The sequence below is a fragment of the Salvelinus namaycush genome, unplaced genomic scaffold (genome assembly GCF_016432855.1).
Source record: "Salvelinus namaycush isolate Seneca unplaced genomic scaffold, SaNama_1.0 Scaffold445, whole genome shotgun sequence".
Classification (NCBI taxonomy): domain Eukaryota; kingdom Metazoa; phylum Chordata; class Actinopteri; order Salmoniformes; family Salmonidae; genus Salvelinus; species Salvelinus namaycush.
The window spans coordinates 70,913-82,500 of NW_024061137.1; the positions used below are offsets into that span (position 1 = coordinate 70,913).

General features: G+C 45.6%; 1 protein-coding gene across 1 annotated transcript in view; it reads right to left on the reverse strand.

Annotated features, from left to right (window-relative positions):
* Window positions 1-5,840: 5,840 nt before the first annotated feature.
* Window positions 5,841-11,588, reverse strand: part of LOC120041340 (zinc finger protein ZIC 4-like) — an 11,764-nt gene continuing 6,016 nt past the window's right edge. Inside the window, exon 3 of the mRNA XM_038986280.1 lies at window positions 5,841-6,277. Coding sequence (XP_038842208.1) covers window positions 5,841-6,277 — 437 coding nt within the window. The remainder of the gene's footprint in view (window positions 6,278-11,588) is intronic.

The following is an 11,588-nucleotide window of genomic DNA, read 5'->3' on the forward strand; positions in this document are numbered from 1 at the left end:
AGGTACTGACGGTCCTCATGAAGCTATAGAGGTGCTGACGGTCCTCATGAAGCTGTAGAGGTGCTGACGGTCCTCATGAAGCTGTAGAGGTGCTGACGGTCCTCATGAAGCTATAGAGGTACTGACGGTCCTCATGAAGCTATAGAGGTGCTGACGGTCCTCATGAAGCTATAGAGGTGCTGACGGTCCTCATGAAGCTATAGAGGTGCTGACGGTCCTCATGAAGCTATAGAGGTACTGACGGTCCTCATGAAGCTATAGAGGTGCTGACGGTCCTCATGAAGCTGTAGAGGTGCTGACGGTCCTCATGAAGCTGTAGAGGTGCTGACGGTCCTCATGAAGCTATAGAGGTACTGACGGTCCTCATGAAGCTATAGAGGTACTGACGGTCCTCATGAAGCTATAGAGGTGCTGACGGTCCTCATGAAGCTATAGAGGTGCTGACGGTCCTCATGAAGCTATAGAGGTGCTGACGGTCCTCATGAAGCTATAGAGGTACTGACGGTCCTCATGAAGCTATAGAGGTGCTGACGGTCCTCATGAAGCTATAGAGGTGCTGACGGTCCTCATGAAGCTATAGAGGTGCTGACGGTCCTCATGAAGCTATAGAGGTGCTGACGGTCCTCATAAAGCTATAGAGGTGCTGACGGTCCTCATGAAGCTATAGAGGTGCTGACGGTCCTCATGAAGCTATAGAGGTGCTGGCGGTCCTCATGAAGCTATAGAGGTGCTGACGGTCCTCTTGAAGCTATAGAGGTGCTGGCGGTCCTCATGAAGCTATAGAGGTGCTGGCGGTCCTCATGAAGCTATAGAGGTACTGACGGTCCTCATGAAGCTATAGAGGTGCTGACGGTCCTCATGAAGCTATAGAGGTACTGACGGTCCTCATGAAGCTATAGAGGTACTGACGGTCCTCATGAAGCTATAGAGGTGCTGACGGTCCTCATGAAGCTGTAGAGGTGCTGACGGTCCTCATGAAGCTATAGAGGTGCTGACGGTCCTCATGAAGCTATAGAGGTACTGACGGTCCTCATGAAGCTATAGAGGTGTTGACGGTCCTCATGAAGCTGTAGAGGTGCTGACGGTCCTCATGAAGCTGTAGAGGTGCTGACGGTCCTCATGAAGCTGTAGAGGTGCTGACGGTCCTCATGAAGCTATAGAGCTGCTGACGGTAAACTTCTGTACCCCAGGGCGTGGCTGTGTCTTTGTACTAGTTATATCGGCCTATAGTTGGGACTGAGGGTGATCAATATATGGTTGTCACTGTTACTAATGTTCTGGGCTCCCCTAGTCTAAGGTAATAACAGACATGCATGTAGTACATGCTTGCATCTTCCCCAGTAGAATGTAATAACGGACCTGTAGGTTATGAGTACAGGGCTGAGTACAGGGCTGAGTACAGGGCTAAGTACAGGGCTGAGTACAGGGCTGAGTACAGGGCTGAGTACATGTGCAGGGTACAGGGCTGAGTACATGGCTGAGTACAGGGCTGAGTACATGGCTGAGTACTGGGCTGAGTACAGGGCTGAGTACAGGGCTGAGTACATGGCTGAGTACATGGCTGAGTACAGGGCTGAGTACAGGGCTGAGTACATGGCTGAGTACAGGGCTGAGTACAGGGCTGAGTACATGGCTGAGTACAGGGCTGAGTACAGGGCTGAGTACAGGGCGGAGTACAGGGCAGAGTACAGGGCTGAGTACAGGGCTGAGTACAGGGCTGAGTACATGTGCAGGGTACAGGGCTGAGTACATGGCTGAGTACAGGGCTGAGTACAGGGCTGAGTACAGGGCTGAGTACAGGGCTGAGTACAGGGCTGAGTACATGGCTGAGTACATGGCTGAGTGCAGGGCTGAGTACATGTGCAGGGTACAGGGCTGAGTACATGGCTGAGTACAGGGCTGAGTACAGGGCTGAGTACATGGCTGAGTACATGGCTGAGTACAGGGCTGAGTACAGGGCTGAGTACATGGCTGAGTACATGGCTGAGTACATGGCTGAGTACAGGGCTGAGTACAGGGCTGAGTACATGGCTGAGTACAGGGCTGAGGACAGGGCTGAGTACATGGCTGAGTACAGGGCTGAGTACAGGGCAGAGTACAGGGCAGAGTACAGGGCTGAGTACAGGGCTGAGTACAGGGCTGCGTACAGGGCTGAGTACAGGGCTGAGTTGATGGCTGAGTGCAGGGCTGAGTACAGGGCTGAGTACAGGGCTGAGTACATGGCTGAGTACAGGGCTGAGTACATGGCTGAGTACAGGGCTGAGTACATGGCTGAATACATGGCTGAGTACAGGGCTGAGTACAGGGATGAGTACAGGGCTGAGTACAGGGCTGAGTACAGGGCTGAGGACAGGGCTGAGGACAGGGCTGAGCTGAAAAGTTTGATGAAAACGGCAATCTACTTTATTTCAATTCAACCATGTTACAGTTTGTTCTCTTTCTTCTTCTCTCTCTTTCTCTCTCTTTCTCTCTCTCTCTCTCTCTCTCTCTGTCTCTCTCTCTCTCTCTCTCTCTCTCTCTCTCTCTCTCTCTCTCTCTCTCTCTCTCTCTCTCTCTCTCTCTCTGTCTCTCTCTCTCTCTCTCTCTCTCTCTCTCTCTCTCTCTCTCTCATACACACGCACACACACACAAACACATAGACACACACACACTTGTATTCGCGTACACCCACTCCAAACATGCACGGTCAATGTTATTTTTTCATGCAGTGCAGAAACTGTGTATTCTCACCTATAAGTTTTAGTGTTGAATAATTACAGTTTTATTTTATATACCATTCCATCAGCCCGTGTCTCCCGTTTGATGGCTGGATCTTAAAGCGTTGGAAGGCGCAACAGAGACGAGTCGAACACATCCGTGACAAAGAAGGCTTTCCGTGTCATCAGCGTCGTTCGGACGACGTGGAAGAATCGCTCAGATAATAAAGTCCTGCTTCAATGACTCCTCGCTTCAATTGAGACCGAACTATCTTTTTACCTCTTTGCAGGCACAAGAGCTGGTGCTATGGAGGTTCTTTTTAGTTGCTGTAGTGTTTATTAGTCATTCTTTTCTATGGGGCACTTGGACAGAGTAAACGGCAACACAAGCACCAAAGGAACTCTAAACGTCTGAGACAGTGGGGACTCCCGCCTTGTCCGTGTCTTAGAATGGCTAGTGTTCTGCAGCGGGTTCTGCATACTCTCAGCCTCTATAAAACAAATGTACGCCTCAGATCCTAGTAAAAGCATGTGTGTACCTGTCTTAATTAGTGCATAACATTTCCCGGTGTATGTTTGACATGATGGAATAAATTAAGACACAAACCCATTGATAGGCTATTATTGTATTTTTTTTTTATTTTTTTTTAAATATGAGGAATTTTGTACATTTTTATTAATTTTGAAATAATATTACATTTTAGCTACCCTAAACGCCCATGTGCTCTACCGTCAGCTCAGTCACATAGGAAAAGTTGTTTCCCAATAGGCTACCTGTTCCAAACTTCACTTCTTTCGAACTATTGGCGTTCGACCATCTCTAAAATCACTGTTAGGATGCTTGTGCTTATTCCCCTCAGTCCAAAACACGAGGATTTACCGTACTGGTTTTGAGGAAAGCAGATCCCGCTAACTACAGCCTCGGTTCACAGAACCCACTATCTACAGCCTCCGTTCACAGAACCCACTAACTACAGCCTCAGTTCACAGAACCCACTAACTACAGCCTCTTTTCACAGAACCCACTAACTACAGCCTCCGTTCACAGAACCCACTAACTACAGCCTCCGTTCACAGAACCCACTAACTACAGCCTCCGTTCACAGAACCCACTAACTACAGTCTCCGTTCACAGAACCCACTAACTACAGCCTCCGTTCACAGAACCCACTAACTACAGCCTCCGTTCACAGAACCCACTAACTACAGCCTCCGTTCACAGAACCCACTAACTACAGCCTCCGTTCACAGAACCCACTAACTACAGCCTCCGTTCACAGAACCCACTAACTACAGCCTCGGTTCACAGAACCCACTAACTACAGCCTCCGTTCACAGAACCCACTAACTACAGCCTCCATTCACAGGACATATACAAGAAGCTATGCAATGCAAGTCTATTATTGTGGGAATAAGTGCGTAATTCTATCGGCTTCTCTTTTGATAGTTGTAAAAATATAGCAAAAGAATATTTTATCCTTATATTGGATAGAAAGACCATAGATGACCGTTTCCTACCCCATGGGCAGCAAATATTACATTCCTTTGAAGAGGCGCTGAAGTCCTCGGACTTGGCCCCATATTATTCGAGTTTGACTCGGCTATTGCTATAGAAATCTTAATTCGGCGTGAGGATTCACCGTCGTGAAGAAATGGTTCTTTGTGTTAAAAGATCTTTGAAGTCTGGATGAGAATATAGCCTTTCAGCAAACGCTGCCCTCATCTTCCCCGCATAAAATCACACTTTATCTAAGAGAGAAATAGAGCAGCACAAACAAGACATGGACATGTGAATAATATTTATTTTTTTAAATTAAATATGGATTTTCTTTTAAAGAATTGCTTTGTAATTTTTCCACTATTCAGGGGTGAGGAAAGTTTAGAGTAAGCGAATTGTAAATATAATACCTATGAGGTGGGATCTTTTCAATGTGTCTTTATGCGGATTTAAATGTTGAAATGGCTACACGTTGGCCAGAAGCTGTAGCAGTAGAAATGACAACAACAAAAAATTTAAAATACATGAACATCGTTCAAACGAAACAAAAAATGTCCTACTGAACGTCCGGTTTGAAGGGCTCTGGATACAACGTGCTGTTCCTTGTGGGCTCTGCCTTATAGATGGTACATGAGACTAAATAAGTGGCAATAGGGCTCGCTGTTGAATATAGTGAAAGAACAATCTCTCTGTATTTTGTCTCATGATTCCGTTAAAAATAAGGACTGGTGTTAATCTGCTCTGCTGCGTTATAAAGTTATGCGTGAGTCGTCTAAACCGTGAGGTTTGAAAGCGTTTTACAGAACCTTAACTGTACCCTCATAGTATATGCATTTGTACCCTGATAGTATATGCATAAATAAATCATTGTAAATATCAATGTTAAAAAGTAAAGGCCCAGAAAAGTAAAATAGCAATTTTTATCAAACACGATTTATTCAAAATACTGACAAATTACAACGCAGTTTCTTTTCTCGATAGGACAACATTTTTATAAAAATGTATTAATAACAAATAATGACAAGATTGACCAAATCACAAAATGACCACGTTGACCAAACATTTATGAATGTAAAATGTTGGTAATATCAAATAGACTATATGAAAACAATCAATAGGAGAAAATATGTCTGTATGAAACTCAAAACTTCTCAATTATTTAATTTATACAAATAAAAGTAGCAAACAATTCAAATAGCTGAAAGATCAAAGATTACAACATTACTGTTAACACTTACACGTTTTAGCAATTTACAAATGTACATTCATTTATTTTTCATATTGAAACACTTTGGTTCGTTAATACAAAAAAATGTTCATGTCAGATTCAAAAAATAAATTAAAAAGATATTGAATTCAAAACTCGATTTACAAAATAATACAACAACATACAAACATACAATTAACCAGTACGAGACACTGGAACAAATGTACAGAATACTTGTTCATACTCATCCACAGGGGGATATAAGAAAGCGATCACAAAACTACAATTTGTCAGTTTCTTATTTTGTCGATATGCCAGTGCATTGAATGATTTTGGGCCTTACAAAATAGACCTTCTCGATATGTTTATTTTTTGAGTCCATGGGCATATTAGAAAATATCTTTGATATGTTTTTAATTATTTTATGGGCCAATTTTGTTTAGAACGCGTCCCTTGGCTCTGGGTGTCTGTAGAGTGCCTCATCCCCGGGATCAGGGCTGGGGGAGCCGCTGGGGGGTGTCTGAGTGCCGCTGGCACCCGAACTATGACAGACGTACCACTCTCTTAAATTGGCGGGCTGGCACGAGGCTGCTGGTTCCGAGAGCGACGAGGACCCTGGCTCTCGGCCTAAGTCCGATGATGGGGACACCAATGACGGGGTTGATGACTCGTAGCCAGAGCTCGGTGGTGGAGACTTGCAGTGGACTTTCATGTGTTTTCGGAGCGAGCTGGGGTGTGTGTAGGATTTGTCACAGCCTCTCACTTTGCAGTTGTAGGGCTTATCGCTGGTGTGCACGTGGGAGTGCTTCTTCCGGTCACTGCTGTTGGCGAAACGTCGGTCACAGCCGTCAAACTCACATTTGAAGGGCTTCTCACCTGAAATAAGGGAACATGAGTTAGGCGTTGGATCCAGAAAACCCAAAGGCATAAACTAAAACCGCTGCTTTATTTTTGGTGGTGACGCATGGCCATATAAAACCATACTGGCTTATAGTGTATTGCCTATTGTATTAACCAGCTGAGTTCCTTTAGGACAGCCCAAATTAACCAGCTGAGTTCCTTTAGGACAGCCCAAATTAAACATCTGAGTTCCTTTAGGACAGCCCAAATTAAACATCTGAGTTCCTTTAGGACAGCCCAATGAACCAGCTGAGATCCTTTAGGACAGCCCAAATGAACCAGCTGAGTTCCTGTAGGACAGCCCAATGAACCAGCTGAGTTCCTTTAGGACAGCCCAATGAACCAGCTGAGTTCCTTTAGGACAGCACAATGAACCAGCTGAGATCATTTAGGACAGCCCAATGAACCAGCTGAGATCCTTTAGGACAGCCCAATGAACCAGCTGAGATCCTTTAGGACAGCCCAATGAACCAGCTGAGTTCCTTTAGTACAGCCCAAATTAACCAGCTGAGTTCCTTTAGGACAGCCCAAATTAATCAGCTGAGTTCCTTTAGGACAGCCCAAATTAACCAGCTGAGTTCCTTTAGGACAGCCCAAATTAACCAGCTGAGTTCCTTTAGGACAGCCCAATGAACCAACTGAGAGCCTTTAGGACAGCCCAATGACCATCTGAGTTCCGTTAGGACAGCCCAATGAACCAGCTGAGATCCTTTAGGACAGCCCAATGAACCAGCTGAGTTCCTTTAGGACAGCCCAATGAACCAGCTGAGTTCATGTAGGACAGCCCAATGAACCAGCTGAGTTCCTTTAGGACAGCCCAATGAACCAGCTGAGATCCTTTAGGACAGCCCAAATTAACCAGCTGAGTTCCTTTAGGACAGCCCAATGAACCAGCTGAGTTCCTTTAGGACAGCCCAATGAACCAGCTGAGTTCATGTAGGACAGCCCAATGAACCAGCTGAGTTCCTTTAGGACAGCCCAATGAACCAGCTGAGATCCTTTAGGACAGCCCAAATTAACCAGCTGAGTTCCTTTAGGACAGCCCAATGAACCAGCTGAGAGCCTTTAGGACAGCCCAATGAACCAGCTGAGTTCCTTTAGGACAGCCCAATGAACCAGCTGAGTTCCTGTAGGACAGCCCAATGAACCAGCTGAGTTCCTTTAGGACAGCCCAATGAACCAGCTGAGATCCTTTAGGACAGCCCAATGAACCAGCTGAGATCCTTTAGGACAGCCCAATGAACCAGCTGAGTTCCTGTAGGACAGCCCAATGAACCAGCTGAGATCCTTTAGGACAGCCCAATGAACCAGCTGAGTTCCTTTAGGACAGCCCAATGAACCAGCTGAGATCCTTTAGGACAGCCCAATGACCCAGCTGAGTTCCTGTAGGACAGCCCAATGAACCAGCTGAGTTCCTTTAGGACAGCCCAATGAACCAGCTGAGTTCCTGTAGGACAGCCCAATGACCCAGCTGAGTTCCTGTAGGACAGCCCAATGACCCAGCTGAGTTCCTTTAGGACAGCCCAATGACCCAGCTGAGTTCCTGTAGGACAGCCCAATGAACCAGCTGAGTTCCTTTAGGACAGCTCTACTGTTGTATGCAATAGTTCAAAGTGTTACATTGAATAAAAAGATAATTGAGGATAATTTTCAGGATTTTAGTGGCTTGGTTCTGGTTTTGTTGAGATTGAATGTCCCTGTACTTTAAAACGCAAGCTGTCCTCTACCTGTACTTATTATCATACTTGACCTCTACCTGTACTTATTATCATACTTGACCTCTACCTGTACTTATTATCATACTTGACCTCTACCTGTACTTATTATCATACTTGACCTCTACCTGTACTTATTATCATACTTGACCTCTACCTGTACTTATTATCATACTTGACCTCTACCTGTACTTATTATCATACTTGACCTCTACCTGTACTTATTATCATACTTGACCTCTACCTGTACTTATTATCATACTTGACCTCTACCTGTACTTATTATCATACTTGACCTCTACCTGTACTTATTATCATACTTGTCCTCTACCTGTACTTATTATCATACTTGACCTCTACCTGTACTTATTATCATACTTGTCCTCTACCTGTACTTATTATCATACTTGACCTCTACCTGTACTTATTATCATACTTGACCTCTACCTGTACTTATTATCATACTTGACCTCTACCTGTACTTATTATCATACTTGACCTCTACCTGTACTTATTATCATACTTGACATGTACTGTAATGGAAAACTGTAATTTGTAATCAACAGTAAAAGAAAACAGAACTGTTTGCTGCAGCTTATTGTAAACGTTGGTGCATTGTGGGAAAATCCCTGTATTTCGGATGGTAGGCCTACTGTAATTCCACCCCACAGAATGAAAGTACCATACCGTCTCTTTGGAGCAGCGTAAACCTTTTCACCACTAGTGAGTGCATGGTAATGTTGTTTTTAAAGCATTAACATATTCTCAGGCGTGCCTTGCTGCATTTGTTGCACCCGTGAGTGAGAATGCTGTACCAATTTAACTCCTATGTGGTTACAATGTCCCATTAAGTTTAAATATTTATTGGGGACAGATTGGACTGGCAGCAAGTCTTAAAACATAAATGGGTTATCACTTTGCCCTGTACTCCTGGTCTGTTTTGCTCTGTACTCCTGGTCTGTTTTGCCCTGTACTCCTGGTCTGTTTTGCCCTGTACTCCTGGTCTGTGTTGCCCTGTACTCCTGGTCTGTGTTGCCCTGTACTCCTGGTCTGTTTTGCCCTGTACTCCTGGTCTGTGTTGCCCTGTACTCCTGGTCTGTTTTGCCCTGTACTCCTGGTCTGTTTTGCCCTGTACTCCTGGTCTGTTTTGCCCTGTACTCCTGGTCTGTGTTGCCCTGTACTCCTGGTCTGTGTTGCCCTGTACTCCTGGTCTGTTTTGCCCTGTACTCCTGGTCTGTGTTGCCCTGTACTCCTGGTCTGTGTTGCCCTGTACTCCTGGTCTGTGTTGCCCTGTACTCCTGGTCTGTGTTGCCCTGTACTCCTGGTCTGTTTTGCCCTGTACTCCTGGTCTGTGTTGCCCTGTACTCCTGGTCTGTGTTGCCCTGTACTCCTGGTCTGTGTTGCCCTGTACTCCTGGTCTGTTTTGCCCTGTACTCCTGGTCTGTTTTGCCCTGTACTCCTGGTCTGTTTTGCCCTGTACTCCTGGTCTGTTTTGCCCTGTACTCCTGGTCTGTTTTGCCCTGTACTCCTGGTCTGTTTTGCCCTGTACTCCTGGTCTGTGTTGCCCTGTACTCCTGGTCTGTTTTGCCCTGTACTCCTGGTCTGTGTTGCCCTGTACTCCTGGTCTGTGTTGCCCTGTACTCCTGGTCTGTGTTGCCCTGTACTTCTGGTCTGTTTTGCCCTGTACTCCTGGTCTGTTTTGCCCTGTACTCCTGGTCTGTTTTGCCCTGTACTCCTGGTCTGTGTTGCCCTGTACTCCTGGTCTGTTTTGCCCTGTACTCCTGGTCTGTTTTGCCCTGTACTCCTGGTCTGTTTTGCCCTGTACTCCTGGTCTGTGTTGCCCTGTACTCCTGGTCTGTGTTGCCCTGTACTCCTGGTCTGTGTTGCCCTGTACTCCTGGTCTGTGTTGCCCTGTACTCCTGGTCTGTTTTGCCCTGTACTCCTGGTCTGTTTTGTCCTGTACTCCTGGTCTGTGTTGCCCTGTACTCCTGGTCTGTTTTGCCCTGTACTCCTGGTCTGTGTTGCCCTGTACTCCTGGTCTGTGTTGCCCTGTACTCCTGGTCTGTTTTGCCCTGTACTCCTGGTCTGTGTTGCCCTGTACTCCTGGTCTGTGTTGCCCTGTACTCCTGGTCTGTTTTTCCCTGTACTCCTGGTCTGTTTTGCCCTGTACTCCTGGTCTGTGTTGCCCTGTACTCCTGGTCTGTGTTGCCCTGTACTCCTGGTCTGTGTTGCCCTGTACTCCTGGTCTGTGTTGCCCTGTACTCCTGGTCTGTTTTGCCCTGTACTCCTGGTCTGTGTTGCCCTGTACTCCTGGTCTGTGTTGCCCTGTACTCCTGGTCTGTGTTGCCCTGTACTCCTGGTCTGTGTTGCCCTGTACTCCTGGTCTGTTTTGCCCTGTACTCCTGGTCTGTTTTGCCCTGTACTCCTGGTCTGTGTTGCCCTGTACTCCTGGTCTGTGTTGCCCTGTACTCCTGGTCTGTTTTGCCCTGTACTCCTGGTCTGTGTTGCCCTGTACTCCTGGTCTGTTTTGCCCTGTACTCCTGGTCTGTTTTGCCCTGTAGTCGCTGCCAGTTTGGATGCCTTCGTTAAGGCCTCTAGAAGTGTATGTGATATAAAATACCAAATATTAATTAATATACTGTAACGTGTGAACAATTTGCCTAGCAACCAACCTGCGTACACCAATCCCTTTTAATTACAGTAAAATACTGTGCAATTCCAACCCCTCCCCTCAATAGATTTTATTCATTCATTCATTCCGATTACTTTTTATTATAGTAAAATGCAGTCAATTTTACGATATTGTACTGTGTGTCATGACACAATAATTGCTTTGATACAATATTTGTAATTTATATTACAGTGCGTGTATTGTAAATTACAGTACACCTACCTAAATAATGGTATCAAAGCATGTACTGTGTAATGAAATACCGAACACTTTACTCTCCACCAGGCTACAGCTTGATTGGCCTGTAATGTCTGGCGTCTATGTAGCCTATATAACATAACCTGGCGAAACCATAACGGTTGAAATAATTACTCTGAAATCATCCTACGCTGATCTCTCTCCCATGCAAGGCGGCGTTGTCAGGCAGCTAGGCTCTTAGCTACAGAGAATATATAATTGCTCAGTCTAATTACACATGCACGTTGAATATCAATTTGACCTTCAGCTGTTGGGCTGAGAGAGCAAATCAGGGATATTAGTGTAGTACAAGAGCATGTCTCAGGAACACACCCCAGGGAAAACCCAGTCATAACCACAGACCCGGGTAAGTTTTAAACACGATACCCTGGACCAGAGGCCCTGGGGAATCAACACACGCAGAAATAATTTAACAGATTTCTACTTAAGTAATGTGAGCAAATGATATGAATAATACATGCGGAGGAAGGAAAGAGGCAAATTGTTCATTCACCATAAAGGAATCAGAGTCATATTCACCATAAAGGAATCAGAGTCATATTCACCATAAAGGAATCCGAGTCATATTCACCATAAAGGAATCCGAGTCATATTCACCATAAAGGAATCCGAGTCATATTCACCATAAAGGAATCAGAGTCAT